Source organism: Vulpes lagopus, chromosome 3 (assembly GCF_018345385.1).
Source record: "Vulpes lagopus strain Blue_001 chromosome 3, ASM1834538v1, whole genome shotgun sequence".
NCBI lineage: Eukaryota > Metazoa > Chordata > Mammalia > Carnivora > Canidae > Vulpes > Vulpes lagopus.
In genome coordinates this window covers 97,643,687-97,664,803 of record NC_054826.1, presented here as the reverse complement: position 1 = coordinate 97,664,803, position 21,117 = coordinate 97,643,687, and the positions used below count along the sequence as shown (strand labels likewise).

General features: G+C 48.3%; 1 protein-coding gene across 2 annotated transcripts; it reads right to left on the bottom strand.

Moving 5' to 3' along the window:
• Positions 1-23: 23 nt before the first annotated feature.
• Positions 24-20,767, bottom strand: ACTL6B (actin like 6B). Of its 2 annotated transcripts, XM_041749760.1 has the most exons (16): positions 20,704-20,767; positions 20,499-20,530; positions 13,135-13,343; positions 12,591-12,667; positions 12,223-12,388; positions 11,814-11,914; positions 5,979-6,076; positions 5,223-5,317; positions 5,048-5,154; positions 4,288-4,377; positions 4,067-4,128; positions 3,843-3,957; positions 3,620-3,700; positions 3,428-3,523; positions 3,137-3,223; positions 24-282 (listed from the first exon to the last, which is right to left on the bottom strand). In XM_041749760.1, exons 3-16 carry the CDS (start codon positions 13,157-13,159, stop codon positions 202-204), a joined length of 1,281 nt encoding a protein of 426 aa, XP_041605694.1. In that variant the 5' UTR covers positions 13,160-13,343; positions 20,499-20,530; positions 20,704-20,767; the 3' UTR covers positions 24-201. The 2 variants fall into 2 exon arrangements, with proteins under 2 accessions (XP_041605694.1, XP_041605695.1); XM_041749761.1 differs by lacking the exons at positions 12,591-12,667; positions 20,499-20,530; positions 20,704-20,767 and having other exon boundaries at positions 13,135-13,199.
• Positions 20,768-21,117: the final 350 nt, after the last annotated feature.

Sequence of the window (21,117 nt, the reverse complement as noted above, 5' to 3'; positions counted from 1 at the left end):
TTTTTCTTAAAACATTTTTACTTCTTTCAACCCAGAAACATCACAATCTAAGCGGACGAGAGGGCAGGGGAAGAGACGAGGGCATGGGGGCAGGGGCTTAGATCTGCGCTGGCTGAGGCCGAGCCGGGAAGCCCTCTCCCCCGGTTTGGCGTCCTCTACCCCACCGCTGCGGGAGGGCGTGTGGGTGTTGAGGGGGCGCCCTCAGGGGCACTTCCGCTCCACGCACTGCTTCCCTCCCTCCTCATATTCCTGCTTGGAGATCCACATCTGTTGGAAAGTGCCCTGGGGACGGGGGACGACAGAGGCCACCATCAGCACGGCCTTGGGGCGGAGGGTCGGGGGAACGGGACGCACCTCCGCACATTCCACTAGTGCAAGCCCAGCCCCTCGGAAACCCTCCTCCCGCCCTCCGACCCCGCCTCTCCAGCCCAATCCCTTCCGCAGCGACCGCCCCAAGCCTCCCAGCCGTCTTTCATATTCCGTGCGAATACCCCTGCTCCTGTCGTTTAATCATGACGTTGATTCATTCATTCAACAAGTAATTATTGCACACTGTCTGCCCTGGGCCACGCACTGGGCTAGAGCTGAGTAGGGGAGCTTACAGTCTCAGGCCAGCCGACCTGTCCCCCCTTCCCCTCCCCCAATTCCTCCTCCTATCACTCCATCAGGGAGTCTCCGCATTCCCAAGAAGAATCTTTCCTTCACCCTCACCATTCCTGCACCACTTAACTTCTGGATGTAGTTTTCTTCATTCTGCCGGCCACCCCTCAGGCTGAGCCTTGCCCCCGAGGGTCTCCGCTGGGCGTCCCAACTCTTCCTTCTCTTTGATGGTTGCTCAATCTCTGCCTGAAAGCTAGTGCCCGTGCCCCTGGTACTACTGTCCCTGTTTCTCTCCTTTCCCGAACCAGCTCATCCACTCCTGGGACTTCTGCTTGTGCTCCAAAACCCTATTCCTCCCTCAATTTACCATTGCCAATGCTTGGAACTGAACAGTAGACCCAAATACTCAACTGTCTTTAGACACCTCCTTCTGAGTCTCTTAAGACCTCAAATTCAGCATGTCCGTGACTGAGTTCCCCCAGAGCTGGCCTAAACCTTCTTCTGTGGTCTTTCTCATTTTCTATACTAGTGCTGGTGAACGTAGTGGCTATTGAGCACTGTGGCTATTGGGCACTTGAAATATGGCTAGTCCAAATTTTTTTAAAAGATTTTATTTATTTATTAGAGAGAGAGAGAGAGAGAGAGAGAGAGAGAGAGAGAGGCAGAGACATAGGCAGAGGGAGAAGCAGGCTCCATGCAGGTAGCCTGATGTGGGACTCGATCCCAGGACTCCAGGATCACGCCCTGAGCTGAAGGCAGATGCTTAACCAATGAGCCACCCAGGCATCCCATGGCTAGTCAAATTGAGATGTGCTCTACAGTTATAAAATACACAATGGATACTGAAGACTAAATCCAGGAAAGAGAATGTAAAATATCTCATTTTTATATTGATCACACATTGAAATATCTTGAATATAATGAATTAAATAAAGTATATTCTTTTCTTTTTAAGATTTTATTTTTAAGTAGGGGCATCTGGCTGACTCCATTTTTAAGTAACCTCTACAACCCACCATGGGGCTCGAACTCACAACCTCTAGATCAAGAGTCACACACTTGGAGTGCCTGGGTGGCTCAGTTGGTTAAAGCATCTGCCTTCAGCTCGGGTCATGAACCCAGGGTACTGGGATGGAGCCCCACATCAGGTTCCCCTCTGCCTCTGTTGTTCCCCCTGCTCCTGCTCTCTCCCTGGCTATCTCTCTCAAATAAATAAAATCTTAAAAAAAAAAAAAAAAAAAGAGCCATACGCTTTACTGACTGAGCCAGCCAGGCAACCCAAATAAGATATATTTTTTAAGCTTAACTTTCACCTGATTCTTGGGGCTCTTTTAAAATATGCCTACTAGAAAATTTCAAGTTATATATGTGGCTCCTCATATTAAATTCCTGTTGGACACAGCTGCCAGGAGCTAGCATCCTGGGCATCATCCTAGACTCCTTCTAACTTTTCACATCCAGATGCTGCCCACATTGTGTCATGAGCTCCCAGTTCCACAACCGGATACCCACTCCCCTGTCAAACTCCAGTCACAGTGGAGGCCACTGTTCAAGCCACTCTCCACTCTGCGGCCCCACTGAGCTTCTTAAACTTGGGTCTGACAGCATCTGCCCATTGCCTTTGGTCTCCCTGCCTCTCCCCATGGCCCAAGCATCCTCTCTCCTTCTTTGCCTCAAGGGTTCTTACTCAGTCTTCCATCTTCAGCTTGAATGCTCCTTAGAGCCCCTGAAACTAGATCAGGCCCTCCCTTCAAGGAACACTTGCACATTTTGAGGTGACTTCCTGCTTAATGGGCTCAGCAGCTGGTCTGTGCTGCCTCCTGACCATGTCAGGCACCCAGGGTGGGGGGCCACGGTAACTGGATGGATGAATTCACACTGTCAGCCTCCTGTATTTCTAACCCCTGTTTCTGTCTCCTTGGGGGCTGCCCCTCTAGGAGATTACCTTCTTGCTCTGTCATAGTCCCATTGTCCCCTCTGTGTGGCTGACACCCATGAGATATAGTTTGCATCTCCAGCTCCCTGCTCAGCATCTTGCCTGTGTCCCACAGCAGGTCCAGAGAGGACTCACCACCTATTGCTCCAGAACCAGCCTGCCTGTCTCCTCTATCTGCCTCCTGCCCACCACCCCAGCCTCTCTTTCACTCTGTGACTCCAGGACAATGGAAAGAGCCTCTTCCCAAGGTGCCTTTGTGTCTGGCTCATACTCTGATCTCCAAAGACTCATTCTGGACATAGTCTTCCCAAACATGCCTGTGACTGTCACATTGCTTCTTTGCCCCAAACTTCCAGTGTCTCTCTTCTGCTAAGTATAGTGGGTGCCTCGTCCATAGCCTCAACCTCCACCAATCTCTCCAGCTTCCTGTCCTTCTGCTCCCTGATTTGTCCTGATGGAGCATTCACCCTTCTGGGAACCTGCTCTTTCCCAAAAATAAAAGTTTGTTGAATGAATGAATAAGGAGGGGGACAAGGGGATGGGATGTCTGGGTCTGCCCGGTTCCCACAGTCAGTGCGAGGTCAGGCCCCTTCCTCTCACCAGTGAGGCCAAGATGGAGCCCCCAATCCAGGGGCTGAACTTGCGCTCCATGGTGCTGTTGCTGGCGATGAGCTTCAGCCGCATGCTCTGGGGGGAAAGAGGGGCTGGGGGAAGCAGACACCTGGGTTCTGGGAAGGGAGAGGGCTGGAAGTGGGGAAGACTGGGAAGCCACAGGGAGAGGGGTCTGCTCTGGTGGCCAGAACACTTGCTGTTGAGGAAGGAGGAAGGACTGGGTCCTGGAGAGCTAAGCCAGGACAGGAATCCAGGACCCTGTTGGGGGAGGGCTCCTACCGGTGGGGTCTTCTGGGAAAGCTCCCGATTGAGCCTGTCAGTGAAGCCCTGGAGCAGCGTATTTCCACCAGTGACAATGACACTGCCATACAAGCCCTGATTGCAGAGAGGAGTGCGCCTTCAGGGCACAGCCCCTCCCTGTCTCCCCACTACTTTTGGGCCCCTGGGCCCAGACACAGGCTTGGGCCTCACCGGGCGAATGTCGATGTCACACATGCCTATGCTGGTGGTCACCACGTGGCCCACACCCAACATGGTGTTCCCCGACAAGCCCTGCCAAGAAAGGTGACCTGGGTTTTGGGCCTCTGCCCTCTCTCCCCAGACCCCAGTGATCCTTCCCAGCCTCCCTCACACCCAACGTTGGCATCCAGGGAATCCAACCAGTCCCCACCTCAATGCCCTCCACCCACCTAACCTTGACATTGGAGGGATCGAACAGGCCCTCGGGAATGCGGAGCCGTTCAGCACCATAGTCTGTGTTGTAGCCATTGGGCATCTCATAGTGTACCGTGGGCATCTGCGCAGCCACCCTGCCCAGGAAAGAGAGACTCTGCCTGGGGGTGCTCACAAGGGACCAGAGGTACCCTCTGAATCCCAGGCCTGCCCCTGTCCCACCCCTCAGCCATGGACTCCACTTACTGCTCATCATAGGGAGAGTCTGAGACCTGTAGCACAGAGGCCTGGAAGTCCTGGATCACCTCCTGGGGACCCAGGGACATGGTGAGCATTGAGGGCCTGGTGTCCCTCCTCAGCACCCCCAAGCCACCCCTGCAGGGCCTCTCTGTCCCTTCCCCTCTACTCATGGCAGGGGAGCAGGAGCTGGGAGGGATAGGGGTTGTTTCAGGGGACCGTCTCCTCACATTGCACATGTAGTTATGCCAGGACTTGGAAACCTGGGGGAGCTTCTCCTTCTTCTTCCAGTTTGGAGGGGCGCCCTCCCGTACAGGTTCCTGGGGGCACAAAGCCTATGAGCATCCTTCCCACTCCACTCCTGCCCAGCCCACCCTGACCACACCCATGCTCCTGCAGCTAACAGGCACTGAGTTCTTTGCTCTGCTGCCCACAAAAGGTGTTCCTCCTCCTTCTCTCTCAAAGGAGAGAGAATGGGGAGAGCCTGTCCCCATGTTTGCCACTCATGCAACAGGTACAGCTGATCTGAAAGGCCTAGGCTGGAGAAAGCTGAGGGCATGGGGGATACAGTGGGAGACGAGAACCTTGAAGAAGTAGCCTTTCCTGAGCCACATTCCATGTGGGGGTCCAGGACGGACCCTTTCAGTGTCTCAACACTCACAGCAGCTGTATATGCTGTAATTCCACTTTACAGGGGAAGGAACTGAGGTTCGGAAAGCTTTGATCTGCTCTAGGTCACACAGCTCTTACATGACAGAGGCAGACCTTGAACCTGGGTCTGCCGCACTGGCCATCATACCTCCTGTTACCAGCTGGCTGTATGACCTTGGCCATGTCCTTCAGCCTGTCCAATCTCTGATGCTTTGATTATAACTTAAGGAACTGGACTCAGGGTCCTCTGGGGGCCCTGACACTCCTCTCTCTGATATCTAGTGGGTCAGTGGGTCAACTGTCATAGGGTAAGTGCCCTAGGCTCCCCAAAGACACCACCTTGGCAGCAATCATGTAAGGTGGAATGATGTCAATGGCCATTTCCTGGAAGAGCTCCCGGCACTGCATGGAGATGAAGTCCCCTGCTAGGGGTGACTTGACAATGCCTGGAAAGGGAGGGGGTGTCAGGGCCGGGTCCTCCCCAAGGAGTCCCCGACCCCTGTTGAGGCCCCACCTTGCTGTAGGACGTAGCCATCATGTACTGGGATGGCGGTGGTATGGGTGGCCCCACTGTCCAGCACTAGGCCCGTGGAACGTCCGTTTGCAAAGCTGGTGTGGGACGGGTAGGTCAAAGAGACAGCAGCAGAAAGTGAAGGGACTGGGACTCAGGTCTGCCCTGGTCACTCTCTGATCTCCTGGTCCAGTCCATTCACACTCTGCAAATCTCTCATTCTGGTTTATGACCCATCACAGGACAAAGGTTCCTGAGACCCCTGTCACTTCTTCCCTGTCTGAATCACAACTTCTCCCTCTTTTTCTTTCTTCTGAGCTCCTAGTCTCTCTTTAATCTTGGTTCAGTGTTCTGTGGGCTCCTTGAAATGAGGGGCCATATTGCCCCAGTGCCTAGCACAGGGGTCAACGTAAGGTAGATCCTTAAAAAAATGAATGCTGATTGTTATATATTCTTCCTTGTTCTCTCCAGTTGCAGCCCCTGCTGTCTATGGTCCAACTCTCCCTCCCTTCCTCCCTCTTTGTCTCTCTCTCTGTTCAGTCTGATCCAAGGAATAGGAAAGAACTGCTAATCTGGCCACCCCAGGGTCAAAGGCATTTAGTGTACAGGGGCCCTTCTGCACTAATGGAGCACAGGGTGGGTGTCTGCCCATCCAGGACACTAATCTCCACAGAATCAGGTCCAGCCTCCAGCTTGACACACCACATAAACCCCACCCTGGCCCTCCACCCAGCCAGAGCAGCTCAAGCCAGAGGATACGCAGTAAGTACAGCTGTCTTGCATAAGAAGAAGGCAGGAATGTTGTATTGCTCGAACATCAGCTCTGTCAGCTTCTCCCGCTTGGCCCGTGTGTTCCACTGGGGAGAAAGTGCAGGAGGGGAGGATTCAAAAAAGGAGAGGCCCAGACCCATACACACACACACACACACACACACACACACACACAGAAGACTTGGACTGGGGACAGAGGTCAGGTCTCTAGATCCACATATAACTCTAGAATGTGAGAAGTACAAAGAATTTTAAAGATTATAATCCAAACCCTGCTGAAGTAAACCAAACTCAGAGAGAGAGAGTGACTTGACCAAGTTCACACACAAAGCCCTTGGTAGAGCTTGGTAGAGTTATAGTCTCTTGACTTCTGGCCCACTGTTCTTTACTGTACAATTCTATCAGCCTCCGGTTTATCCCTCTTCCCCATTTAAGTCATCTCAAAGGCATGAAAGCTGGGAAGAGGGTTTCTAGTAGAAATTGTGGATTGAATACAAACATCCAGTTTTATCCCCTTCCAAGATCCCAGGAAAAGTATAATAAAGGGGCAATTTAAAAAAGACATAAATCCATGGCACCTGGCTGGCTCAGTCAGTACAGCATGAAACTCCTAATCTTGGAGTTGTGAGTTTGAGCCCCACTTTGGGCATAGAGGTTACTCTAAAAAGGGGGGCACCAGGGTGGTGCAGTTGGTTAAGTGCCTGACTCTTGGTTTCGGCTCATGTTGTGATATCATGGTTGTGAGATCAAGCCCCTCATCAGGCTCTGCACTCAGCTCAGAGTCTGCTTGAGATTCTCTCTCCCTTTCCCTTTTCCTCCTCCTGCTCATGCTCTGTCTCTCTAAAATAAATAAATAAATAAATCTCTAAAAAAAAAACCCAAAAGACCTAAAGCCACAAAAGCCAACCAGCCACGAGAAGATGCTCAACATTGTTGGCCACCATGAAGGATATGCAATTTGAAATCACGAGATACCGCTTCATACCCACTAGAGTGTTAATAATAATTAAGAAAAAAATGGATATAGAGAAACTGAAACACTTGTACATTGCCATTGGGAAGGTGAAATGGTTCAGCCACTGTGGAAAACAATCAGCAGTTCCTCAAAAAGTTAAACATAGAATTACCATATGACCCAGCAATTCCACTCCTACTTATGTATCCAAAAGAACTGAAAACAGGTACTGAAATAAATCCACATACACAACTGTTCATAGCAGCACTATCCACAATAGCCACAGATGGAAACAACCCAGAAGTCCATGAATGGATTAATTGGAAAAACAAATTGTGGTATATCCATGCAATGGAATGTTACTCACCATGAAACAGAATAAAATACTGATATATGCTACCGCATGGATGAACCTTGAAAATATTATGCTAAGTGAAAGAATACAGACATGAGAGGTCACATGTTGTATGATACCATTTATAAGAAAGATCCAGAATAGATACACTGATTGAGACAGAAAACAAATTGATGGTTGGTTGCCAAGGGCAGGGAGAGTAGGGAGAAACTGGTTAATGAAAACATATTTTATTTTGGGCTGATGAAAATGTTGGGAGCTAGAAAAAGATGAGGGCTACGCAACATTATGAATGTGTTTCACGGCACAGAACTGTTGACATCAAAAAAGTTAATTTTATGTTATGTGAATTTTACCTCAAAAAAAGAAGAAGAGACAGATACCCTCAAGGATTGGGAATAATAAGGAAGGAGAAAACAGAAACATAGTTTTGAAGGTTGAAAATCAGATAGTTAAAAAAAGAAAAAAGAAAGATAGTTGAGTGGTAACTGGCTTAACAGATTCAACACTGACTCCTAAGCTGGTAGCGGGAAAAAGCCAGGAAATTGCAGAATCCTCAGAGGGTTTGGGAATTGGTAGTTTTGAGTACCTCTGGCAGGTAAGGTTAAGGGAAAGCTAAAATAAGATTATTTAAAGTTCTTCAAGTAACAGCTCCCAAAACTCTCTCCCCAGTTCCGTGTCACTAGGTTATTACTCACTCCAGCCTCCACAGAAGACTGGAAGTTTAATTCCCTAGACAGAGTAAAACTGAGGGTCTCTGGACCGATGGGATACTTGACACAGGAGTAAAAAAGACACTATATTTAAAACAGGAGAAGACGGAGATCCCTGGGTGGCTCAGCGGTTTAGCGCCTGCCTTCAACCCAGGGCATGATCTTGGAGACCCGGGATCGAGTCCCACGTCGGGCTCCTTGCATGGAGCCTGCTTCTCCCTCTGCCTGTGTCTCTGCCTCTCTCTCTCTGTGTCTCTCGTGAATAAATAAATAAAATCTTAAAAAAAAAAAAAAAAAACAGGAGAAGAAAGTGATTCCATGTATATTAAATGGTGAGAATCTCAGCCCTATTGCTTCATGTGGCTCCCCAAAAGGGGGTCGCCAGGCCTATCTGTAGGGTACAAGTCTTCCCTGTGGGTTACATGAGATCTAAAGCTGCCAACTTTAAAGACTCCTAACTCTGGGAAACGAACTAGGGTAGTGGAAGGGGAGGAGGGGTGGGTGGGGGGAGTGGGTGATGGGCGCTGAGGGGGGCACTTGACAGGATGAGCACTGTTATTCTGTTTGTTGGCAAATTGAACACCAATAAAAAATAAATTTATTATATAAAAAAATAAAGCTGCCAACTATCAGAGGCTGCCTAACAATCATCCCAGGCAGGTCATCATGTAGCAACATCCTCTATGACCAGAGTCAATGAGTGCCTTGTCCCACACAGCTTCCAATCAGTATCTTAGTCCACCACTTGCAAATACAGGCAGACAACCAAAGATTTCTCAGAAATCTGAGAAAAGCCTCAAAATGAGATAGAGGGGCACCTGGGTGGCTCAGTGGTTAAGCATCTGCCTTTGGCTTAGGTCATGATCCTGGGGTCCTGGGATCAAGCCCCACATTGGGGAGCCGGCCTCTCCCTTTGCTTATGTCTCTGCCTCTCTTTCTGTGTCTCTCATGAATAAATCTTTTTTAAAAAGCGAGACAGAGGCTCTCCCAACACCAAAAGAAAAAAAGGGGCATGGGGAAAAAACTGGAAGAACAGAGATTGTGCAGGGAAATGAAAACTTTGGAAAAACAAAACTAATCATATTCTGAGTGAGATAATAGATGATATTGCACCCATTAAGAATTGGATGTTGTAAAAGGTAACATTCATGGAACAAAAAAGAGCTCTAGGAAATTGAAAATACAGGAGCAGAAATGAAAAACTCAATAGAAGGGTTGAAAATAAAGTTGAGGGACACCTGGGTGGCTCAGCAGTTGAGTGTCTGCCTTGGCTCAGGGCATGATCCCAGGGTCCTGGGATCAAGTCCCACATCGGGCTCCCTGCAGAGAGCCTGCTTCTCCCTCTGCCTGTGTCTCTGCCTCTCTCTCTGCATCTCACATGAATAAATTAAATTAAATTAAATGGGGTATGGCCAGCCCGCAGCTGGTGTTCAGCCACTGGGAGATCATTCCCAGCGACCCCTTCTGGGTGCCGACCACCGAGGAAGAATACTTGCACTTTGGGGAAAAGGCTGATTCTGAGAACCAGGCCCGGAAGTACCTGAAAGCCGTGCACAAGCGGAAGGGTCTTTACGTGGAAGAGAAGATCGTGGAGCACGCAGAAAAGCAGAGAACCCTCAGCAAAAATAAGTAGCTACTCTACTGGAAGGTTCTCTTCTTTTTTTTTTTTTTTTAAAGATTTTATTTATTTATTCATAGAGACAGAGAGAGAGAGGCAGAGACACAGGCAGAGGGAAAAGCAGGCATCATACAGAGAGCCTGACGTGGGACTCGATCCAGGGTCTCCATGATCACGCCCTGGGCTGCAGGCGGCGCTAAACCGCTGTGCCACCGGGGCTGCCCGGTTCTCTTCTTTATAGTAAATGTAAAAGCATCACCCAGGGTTTGATCCTGGAAACACTTCTTTATGCTGCATTCTCTCTGTGCGTCTACTTTCAATAAAGTTGGTCCTTATGAATATTAAAAAAAAAAAAAGAAAAAGAAATTTAAAAAAATTTTTTAAAAAGAAAAATAAATTTGAGGGATTATCTTGGAAATTAGAGGAAAAGAGGAAAGGAAGGAAAACATAAGAAAAGGAGAGGACCAGTTCAGGAGGTGCAAAATCCAAATAATATTTTCCAAAAGAGAGAACAGATAAGTAGTGAGAGAAATAAATGATCAAATAAGTAATTAAAAATACTTAATTGAATAATGACTGATTTTTCTTCACAGAATTGGAAGACATAGGTTTCCAGATTGAAGGGACATATTTGAGTGTCTAAAGCAATGGATGAAAATTAAACAATACGATATTGAAAAATTATATAACACTGAGGACAAAGTGCAAATTCTATAAGCTTTCACAAAGAAAAACATTATACTGAAAGATCAGGAATTAGATAGCTCTGCTTTCTTGATGGCAACAGTAGATGCTGGAAGACAATGGAAAAGTACCTTCAAGATTTCCAGTCTGGGATGTTATATCTAGCTAAGCTATCAATCAAGGTCAGGCATGCAAGGTCCTAACATTTTTTACCTCTCATGACCTTTATAAGGCAGTTACTGGAGGATGTACTCTATGAAAACAAGGGAGTACATCAAGAAAAGGAGTAATGAGATTCAAGAAACAGGACTTCTATTACGGGAGAGAGGGGAGGGGATGCCCTAAGATGATGGTGAAGGGAGATGTCAGGATGATAGCTATGTCTTTTGTATAGAAGGCAACAAGTCAAAAGTGGAGCAATTAGTGGGTTTTTGGAAAGATTTCTTCAAAAAGATCAAATTGATAGAATATCTAATGGAGCTAATGTTTGAAAAAGGATATAGATAACATAAGCAGATAAATAATAGCAGATGAATAACTTAGGGTCATATCATTAAATAAATAGAAAGCTAAGCAAAATAAAAATCAGTGCAATTTTCAGTTCTACGGAAAGGAGCTGTGCAGGAAAAGAAAAGTGACCAGGGTTTATTGCCTGCCTGAGGCTTGATTAGCATATATAAACACAAGAATGTAAATACTGAATAATCATTTTTTTAGAAATCTAAAATACAACTATACTTAAAGGTGAGGAATGAGGGAAGTGTGTGGTGTGGGCTGGAGGAGGAAAGAGAGCTCAATGTTTCTTTTTTTTTCTTTCTTTTTTTAGAGAGAGAGTGTGTGCAAGGTGGAGGAGAGGGAATGGGAGGGGGAGGGAGAGACTCTCCAACAGATTCCCCATTGAGCATGGAGCCTCATGCAGGGCTCAATCTCATGACCCCAAGATCACAGCCTGAGCGAAAATGAAGAGTCCCAACATTCAACTGACTGAGACACTCAGATACCCCTCAATATTTATTTTCTACGGTGGGAAATAAATCCCTAAAACTATAAAATCCACAAGCAGCATTTGAATGTGATATTTAGAGATATAGAAGAACATGACAAAACTTCTCTAAATGAAAAGCAGTTGCCTCTGGAAAAGTGGAATGGAAGGAAGAGGATATGAATGGCCGTTTTTTCTTTAACATATTTTCTAAAGCAAAGTGGTTATGTGCATATATAACATTGACAAAAATTTTAAGTTAAAAAGTCCAAAAGGACTTTGGGGGGATAAGGCTGAATGGGCAAAAGATATGAATGGATAAAACAGGAGGATGGAGAGGGATAAAGACTAAACCAGGGAGGGAAAAAAAGTGCTTGAAGATGGTGGAGTTGGAAAAAAAGTCTGAAAAGTTAAGTGGAGTGATCAATGGCAGATGCTTTCAGAAGGGAGAAGTGAATGGCAGAAAGGAGGTAGGGAGCACCTGGGGCTGGACTAGGGTTTGGGTGAGGCACTTACCGGGGCCTCGGACATGAGCACTGGATGCAGGTTGGGCTCGGACTTGACGTGTTTACTGTAGGTGTGATCCAGGATGGCGCGGAAGCATTCCCAGTCCTCAACTGGAGCCAGAAGGCCAGCGTGGAGAGATGAAGGCGGGCCGGCAGGGGTCCAGGGACAGAAAGCAAAGGAAGGAGGGATGCCAAGTCCAGGGGAGGGGAAGTGAGATCAGTTCTAGCAGAAATCCCCCCTTCCTGGGAATCTGTTGGGCCCCTGGGCTGGAAACCAGTCAGCTGTGGGAAGCTGTGAGAGAATTCCTGGGATGTGGGCAGTTGCAAGATAGACTCCATAAGTGTGGGGTGATATGTCCTGGGTTGTGGTGTGTGGGATCCTGGTCTGTGGTGGGAGACAGTGGGTGGGGGCTCCTTACTCATGCCATTCTTGAGGGGTGACATGACCTCTGCTCCATCCCGAGGCACATGCAGGGCGTTGGTGTCGATGTGGAAGATCTTCCCTTTCTTCTCTTTCTCCCCCTCCAGCTCCAGCCCGCCCCCCTCCTCCGCGGCCAGCAGCCCCACCGTGGTGGGGAAGTCAGCCTGGAGGGGGCATGGGCAGGAAGAGGGATCAACCTCTTGCCCCTATCCAGACCCATAGCAAGGCCCTCAGCCCGCCCCTGGGTTTACTCCCACATTCCCGCTCTGCAGAGCTTCTCTCTGTGTTGTGAGAACCCTGGGTCACTGGGAAGCCTGGAGGGGAGTCCGAGGCCCTAGGACTTGGGGATGGGGCTGGAAGGCTCACCTTGGGGCAGTCCTCCCCAGCGTACCCAGCGCGGACTGAGAAGGAGCCAATGTCAAAGACCAGCGCCCCCACCTCATCTGTGTGGGGAGACAGGTGTGTGAGGGGACCTCTCCCAAACTCTCTCCCCCTGGATAGCTCGGAGAGGAGGTCAAGGCAGAGCCAGTCTCGCCACCTTCAACGCTTGCCGGGGCAAGTAGGAGCTCGGCCTGAAGTCCGGGGTCCTGGGAGTGGGGATCAAGCCTCCCCAGAGTCCCTTCTTGCCCAGTGGCCTTATTGAGGCCACTCTCCTTGCCGGGAAAGAAGGGGCCAGGGGGCCGGGAGGAGGTGAGTTGGATGGTGGAGAGTGACCCCAGTGCGCGCGAACGACCGACCTGGGAGGACCAAGGTAGGAGTGGCGCAGGACCCAAACCCAGGGCTGGACCCGTTCGAGCGCCGGGGTGACAGGCCCTAGGGTGCCCAGAGCTTAGGTCGCGCGGGTTCGGGGTGCAGGGCTGCCGGTGAGGCCGCAGCAAGGTGGGGAGCCTGAAGCCCGAGGCTAGCTCACCTCCGCCGTAGACGCCCCCGCTCATAATGCCCTCTTAGCGCTGCTCACGGCCCGTGGGCGGCGACGGGATCAGCACCGAGGCGGCCGGACAGCTCCCGGGATCCCGGGCGGGGCGGGGCGCTCAGTAGCCAATCAGGAGGCCGGATCCCCCGCCCCCAATGACGCCGTGGATTGGCTGCAAGGCGAGACAATAACCGGACCCGGGGCTGCTGGTTTAAAGGGGCAGACACCGCAACTTTAAGATTGTGGGGAGGATAGCAAGGACTTCGAGATCGATTCTAACAGATAGCCAGGTAGAGAGCAGATGTACACAAGGGATGGAAACCTTGTCCATTTGGAGACCAGGACGCCGCAGGACAGCTCACGGGGCCCCTGCTCTCTTACTTTTTTAAATGGGGTCGAGAAAAGGGCACCATAGTCCTGGAGAGTCGTCCATTCTCTGATCAAGGTCCTGCCATACCCAAGTCTGAATGAAATCATCGGGCGAAGGAGGGAAAGGAAGGGAAGGAGGAGAGAGGTACAGGAGGGGGAGTGTCTCCATTTTCTCCCTGTTTCTTTCCATCCTTGTCTAATGCCCCCTTTTCCTCTCCCGTCCCCGGTGCCTGGGCCCTATACATATACATGTGTACACGTACTCAGCTAACCCATCTTCAGCTCCCTTTCCCCATCTATCTCTCCCCAGCTGTTTTCCTGTCCTGACACCACCTCCACAGCAATTTTAATAGCAAAGGTGAAGGAGCAGCTCCGACAGCTTGGCTTAGCTGAGAGACTCTTATGTGAGCATGTGTGTAGATGTGTGCCTATATGTATGCATTTATGCGTGTCAGGATGTGTGCATGTGCATATGCATGTCTGTATATGCATGTGAATGTTTGTTTTGAGGGCACTCTTACTTATTTGCTGAGTGTGAGGGAAGCATTAAAACCATGGATAGCGGGTTTTGGCACACGCACGAAAGAAAAGGAAAGAAAGAAAGAAAAAGAAGAGGAAAGGGAAAGGGAAAGGGAAAGGAAAGGAAAAAAAGACCATGGATGGCACAGGAAGAGGATATCTTGTGACAACCCATGCCCCAGAAGTTTCTCTGCTCACCAGATGCCCGCTCTGAAAGAGACTAAGGTGGCTCATTGATCACCCACTGGCAAGAGTGGCATTTCACATGCCCAATGTTGTTTGGGAGTCCAGGCCTAGAACCTCCGACTGGAGGCATCCAGGCTTAAGTGGGAGAGGTGAGCCGTAGGGGAGAGAGCTGACTCAGTGCTGGGAAACTGAAATATTTCTGAGTGAGTTAGTCATTGGCCTCTATAAATTGAGACCTAGATGACTGGATGAGTCCCTTGACCTCTTGACACCTGCATTTATCTTACAAAATTGTTATTACTGTTATTATTATTGTTGTTGCTGAGGTGAGGATTACAGGAACACTGGAGTAGTAAGTAATTCTATTTGTGGCCTGTACCTCTCCTTTTGTTGACATTTAATGAAGTTGCTTCACTTCCCCTACAAATTCACCTTGTCAGTTCCCTCTCTTAACCCAGTCCAGAGACTGCCTCAAGTCAGGAGAAATATTATTGATCATAGATCCAGCCCTCAATTTATTTTTTTAAAGATTTTATTTACTTATTCCTGAGAGACACAGAGAGAGAGAGAGAGGCAGAGACACAGGCAGAGGGAGAAGCAGGCTCCATGCAGGGAGCCCGATGTGGGACTCGATCCTGGGACTCCAGGATCACGCCCCAGGCCAAAGGTAGGTGCCAAACCACTGAACCACCCAGGGATCCCCTAGCCCCTCAATTTTACAGAGGTTTCCCCAGATGGAGGCAGGTCCCTGTCTTGGGTCAGATAACCCACTCTTGGCAGAGCCAGGACTAGAACTCACATTTCTCATCAGCCAGTTTAGAGATGACCTTATTTCACAACACTTCTGTGTCCCAGTCCAAGATTCACTGTCCCTATCTGTAGGACGGCTGGTAGTGAGGACTCAATCTGATGCCAGAATCAAGTGCCTGGCTAAGAGCTGGGCACACAGGAACTATTCAGTAAACACTGGCCCTAAGAATGTTCTTGGGGAGTTTTTGAGGCTTTACTATTATTATTCATAAATTAGAAATCTGTAATACTGTAATGAGAACTGAATTTTCCTCTCATGGCTTTTCCTCTATAGTTGGCTGACTACACGACTGGACTTGATTTACCTCCCAGTCAACTGTGGCCAATTTTCATTTGTCATTCTTTTGTATTATGATTCTATTGTATTATGTAAGGTAAAAGGTTATTAATATATTTCACCATCCATTCGTTGATTCAGCAAACGTCTTTGTGCAAGACATGGGAATACTGAGATGGATAAGATATATTCTTGCCCTCAAGGGGTTTTGCTGTAGTGGGGAGCTTAGGCATGCATGAAAGTGGCAAGAAATGGGGGCCCAGAGGAAGGAGGGGCCACCTGTCTCCAGGAGTCCAGGAAGGCTTCTAGAAGTGAAGTTTGAGCTGAATTGTGAAGGATGAATAGGAGTTCACTGGTGAACAAGGTAGGAAAGGTCTTTCACACAAAGAATAGCACATGCAAAGTTCTAGAGACATGATCATTTCTAGCATATGTGGAGTTAGGAGCTTAGTCTTGAAAGAGAGTTGCACAAGAGCTGCTGGCAGAGATCAGAGTCAGGGGGAAATGACAATGGAAAAGTAGCCAAAGACCAACTTGTTCATAACTAAATCCTATTATTTAGCGAACACAAACATGCAGTGCCTAGATGTAAAGCATTTTAAGTGATTTACAAATGTTAAGTACTCTAGTCCTTATAATGATCTGATTATTATCCACATTTTGTAGGGGAAACAGACATGGAGAGATTAAGTGACTTGCCCAAGGTCACTCAGCTGGTAAATGACACAGCTGAGATTTCAGCTGTGGCCTGTGAAAAGTATTCTCTGGAGAAAATGTTGCCTTGCTTCTACTCTTTTCATAAATGTTTTCTAGATACCTGATGGACATTAGGAATAAAATGGATCATAAAACTTGATGTAGGGATCCCTGGGTGGCGCAGAGGTTTGGCGCCTGCCTTTGGCCCAGGGCGTGATCCTGGAGACCCGGGATCAAATCCCACATCGGGCTCCCGGTGCATGGAGCCTGCTTCTCCCTCTGCCTGTGTCTCTGCCTCTCTCTCTCTCTGTGTGTGTGACTATCATTAAAAAAAAATAAAAATAAAAAAATAAAACTGGATGTAACTCGGGGCACCTGAGTGGCTCTGTCGGGTGGGCATCTGCCTTTGGCTCGGGTCATGATCCCAGGGTCCTGAGTTTGAGCCTCACGTCGGGCTCCCTGCTTGGCACGAAGTCTGCTTCTCCCTCTCCCTCTGCCTGCCACTCTCCTTACTTGTGCATGCTCTCTCTCTCTCTCTCTCTGTCAAATAAATAAATAGGGATGCCTGGGTGGCTCAGTGGTTGAGGATCTGCCTTTGGCTCAGGGGTTGATCCCCAAGTCTGGGGATCGAGTCCTACATCGGGCTTCCTGCATGGAGCCTGCTTCTTCCTCTGCCTGTGTCTCTGCCTCTCTGTGTGTCTATCATGAATAAATAAATGGAATCTTAAAAACAAACAAATAAATAAATAAATAAATAAGTAAATAAAATCTACCCCCCAAAAAACAAACAAACAAACAAAAAAACCCAACTTGATATGACTCTCCTAGGGTTGAATGTCTATCCTAGAAGATGGAGGGTTAAATCATTAATTTAAGAAAATCACCTGGAGGTTCACACATTTCAGCCTACACTAGGTTGGCCAAACCTGAACATCTGGTAATGATGTTGAAGGTGGTAGGGCCAGGACCCTCTGCCCTCCACACCTTGGAAATGATTTGGCATCTTGTGAGGGTCTGTTCCTTCCGTGGTCGGCTCTTCCCCAGTTCCCTGCCAGATACATCGAGTGTCTTGGCTTCACAGGGAGCCCCTCTCTAGTGAAGGTGGCAAGTGCCCAGAAATAAACAGTCCAGTAAAGGCCGCAGTAGGAATGGAGCCAACACTGCAGTGGGGCACAAACAACAGTGTGGTCAGGGAGGCAGTATTTAAACTAAACTGAACTGAATTTTCCCAGATGACAAGGAAGTAGGATTGGACTGGAGGAGTGGAAGGCATTCAAAGAAGGGACAAGACCCAGACTGTGTATCATGAAGTGTGGCCCTTCTCACGGAACCAATGGGGAACTCTTACATCATTTTGAACAACAGTTATATGATCTAATTTGCATTTCAGAAAGATATGTCTGGAAGCTGTTTGGTAGATGAATAGAGAGGAACTATCTTAGAGGCCAGAATATAGACTAGGGCTAGGGTAACAGCATTTAGCATATGGTAGAAGGGATGAATTTAAGCAATATACAAGAGGTAGCATTGACAGGATGTATCCACCAGTGACACAGATTGCTAGTCTTACATCAATGGTTATCTCCCTTCTTTCTTTATTAATAACATTTTAGCTGGGCATATGGCTAGAGACTACATTTCCCCAGCCATTTTTTGCAACTGGCCAACCTCTGAGCAGAAGTTATTGTTGTAAAAAAAAAAAAAAGAAAAAAAAAAAGGAAGTTATTGTTGTCCTTAAACAAGAAAGAACTTGTGCTTTCCACCCCATCCCCCTTCCCAATGGATGAAATTCAGGTATGATTGTGGAAAGCTGCTTGGGCCACACTAGACAGAGAGAGGGAAGCTAGGTGTTGAGGATGGCAGAGATGCCCTCACAGTCCTAGAGGATGTTTTAAATTTGTCTCTTAAGCCATTGAATTTGTGGGACTCTTTGTTATAGTAGCTTGGCCTATACCCTAATTAGCTGACCATCTTTGGATATGGGGAATGAAGGCACAAGAAGCCCCTGGATGGATGGCAATGCTGTTAACTGGGCCAAGAGATTCAGAGAAAGGGTAAGGTTAGGCAGGGTGGGGTAGGGTAGAAGAGGATTAATTTAGTTTTGAATGTGTTGAATGTGACATGTCTGTGATCAGTGGTGCATAATAAATGTTTTAACAATCAGCTCTTGGGGCAGCCCCGGTGGCCCAGCGGTTTAGCGCCGCCTTCAGCTGGGGGCATGATCCTGGAGACCAGGGGATTGAGTCCCTCATCAGGCTCTCTGCATGGAGCCTGTTGCTCCCTCTGCCTGTGTCTCTGCCCCTCTCTCTCTCTCTCTCTCTCTCTCTCTCTGTGCCTCTCATGAGTAAATAAAAATAAAAAAAATAAAATCTTTAAAAAACAAAACAATCAGCTCTTCTGTGAGCATCCAGATGAAGATATTCAGGCTGTGGTTGGACATACACCAAGTCTACACCTGGGGGGAGACATCTGGGCTGGACATGGAGATTTGAAAGATATGGGCAGGGATCCCGGGGTGGCGCAGCGGTTTGGCGCCTGCCTTTGGCCCAGGGCACGATCCTGGAGACCCGGGATCGAGTCCCACATCGGGCTCCCGGTGCATGGAGCCTGCTTCTCCCTCTGCCTGTGTCTCTGCCTCTCTCTCTCTCTCTGTGACTATCATAAATAAATAAATTGAAAAAAATAAAATGAAAGATATGGGCAGTTAGGGGATAGTCACAGTAATGGAGGAAGTGACCAGTGAGAAAAAGAGGCTGAAGCTGGGATCCTGGGAGAAACAATGTTTACAGATGCCTGGAAGAGGAAGGGAGGACCAAGGAGAAGTCTGAGAAAGAAGAGTCAGAAGGAAGAAGTATATCCCATGACCCATGGGAGCGAGGTTCTCCACATGTTCTCCAGGGATCCTGCCTTCTCAGATAAATCGGTCATCCACTGGCCATCCCCTACCTCTGTATCCTTCACCTCCCCCAACTCCCATCCTTCCCATTACCATCTAAACAAGCTCCAGTAGCTCCTATCAAAACCCAAATATCTTGATTTCAAATTCTCCTCTCATAATATGTAGCCCCACCTTTCTATCCCCTACCTCCTCCAAATCAAGATTCCCAGAGTTTTGGCCACTTTGGTTGTCTCCATTGCCTCATTTTTTTACTTACCTTCAGCCCACTACCAGCAAACTTGCATTCACTGCAAGTGCTCTTGACAAAGTCACCACTGGCTTCCTCATTAATCTCATGCACACTTCCCAGCCCTGTCTTGCTTCATCTCTCTGCAGCATTCAACACAGTTTACCATTCCCTTGTTGGAACATTCTTTTCTTTTGGGCTCCAGAACTCCATATTCTCCTGATTTTCCTGTTAGCTCTCTGGCTTCTCCTTTGGCAGCTTGTTCTCCTCTGCCTGACCTCTAATGTTGGAGTTCCTCAGGGCTTGGTCTTGGGCCATCTTGTCTTTTCCCTGAGTCTCTTTATGACTTCATCTGCTCTAAAACGCCACTCATTCTCAAGGCTTTATTCCAACTCCTGCTCTTCTGTGGATACCCAGACCTGCTTTGACAGCCACTTTCTGAACATTCTTCTTTGCACTTCTCTGAGGCGCTACAAACCTAACATGTCCTAAATTTAAAATTTTTTGATCTTCCTCCCCAAATGTGTTCCCCTCCCAAATGTTCTGCTTTTAGCAAATGTCACATTTCAAGCCACCAGCACCAATGGTCATTTCAATGATCATCTACCATCTGTCTCCTCTGTACAATGTAACTCTCTGCAGGCAGAGGAAGGATGCACCCATTCATGGTTGTATCCTCAAGGCCTAGGACAGTGCCTCATACATCAGAGACTGAATATTTGGTGAATGTGTCAAGACAAAGAAGCGTATTTGCCAAAAGTGAGAGGAAAAGTGAAGCCAAAAGTGAGAGGAAGCAGTGTCAGATGCCCTACGGAGATTAATAAAATTGGGTTGTAGTCCTAAACTGCCAGTTTTCTAAGTGACTTTTGGGAAGTCACTTTGCCCATCTGTAGATTGACAGGAAATTGAATTATCCGTTAAGGTCCCTTCTAAATTCTAATGCCTAACTGACATCTATCACCTCCTACAAATATATCATTGAATTAGAAAGTGCACATCAACGGGATTTGTGCATAAAGAAGAATGTGACTGTTTTCTTACATTCTTAAAAATATTGTGCTTTGAAAGCTTCTTCCAGTGCCTTTAATAGAGGCCACAAGAAGTCAGTTTTGATACTTTCACTTTTAAATTCAATGAGGACTCCGTGAAGACTCTTCATTGACGTGAACTTTGAAAATGCTTTGCTTCCAAAGCATTTTCACAATCCAATGTGACTTGCAGGGCAGGCGACAGTCAACACTCATTTTACAGGTGGGGAAACTAAGGCCTGGGCTTACATTCTCATTCCTTTACAGGGATGGTGCTCGGGAGCGTTCCTCAAGAGGCCAGTGTACTGATATGACTGCACAGTTAAGTCGCTAAGGCTGCCTCGTTCGTACCTCAACTCTGGAGTCCTAGGAGTCTGCTTCCACTGCAACAAAATGGGGACAATGTTAGTCCTGAAACGCACAACACTGTCGTGAGGATTAGATTAAGTATGGAACTCAATAAATATGAGTTATCACAGTGTCACGCAGCCCCGTGGAGTTTCACAAAAGCCCAGCGGGCAACGCCGGGGAACTTCCCGGGCCCGACACTTCTCACCATTCCCAGGTTCAGGGGCCCGCATCATTCCTCGGGGGCTCTCAGAAAAGCAGCTCTCCCCCTCGGCCGCGTCAGAGTCGCCGGCCGGGCCCCGTGCGGGTCTCCATCTACCCGGCTCAGTCCCAGGCCGGCGGAGGGGCGTGGTCTCACTGGGGCAGGGGCGTGCCGAACCCAGAACTGGGGCGTCGAGCTCCCGAACCCCGTCTGGAGCCGCCCAATCCGGGAGGGTAGGTCACGTGACCAGCGAGCGGGTTTTTTTTTTTTTTTTCCCTCCCCCCCTCCCCTCCTCTATGCCGGTACCACCTCTGTCAGTCCCGGGGGGGATGTCTTGCGCCCTTTCGGAAAGCAAAGCATTAATTTTGATCCGTTTTGCGTCGAAATCGTGTGGTGTGATATCTCTGTTGTGACGGAGTC

Coding starts and splice junctions, on each gene's coding strand:
- ACTL6B (XM_041749760.1), bottom strand. CDS start 13,159: ATGAGCGGGGGCGTCTACGGCGGAG. Junction 12,389..12,590: donor CTGGGGAGGACTGCCCCAAG/GTGAGCCTTCCA, acceptor TGCCCCCTCCAG/GCTGACTTCCCCACCACGGT. Junction 283..3,136: donor GCTCCATCTTGGCCTCACTG/GTGAGAGGAAGG, acceptor CCCCGTCCCCAG/GGCACTTTCCAACAGATGTG.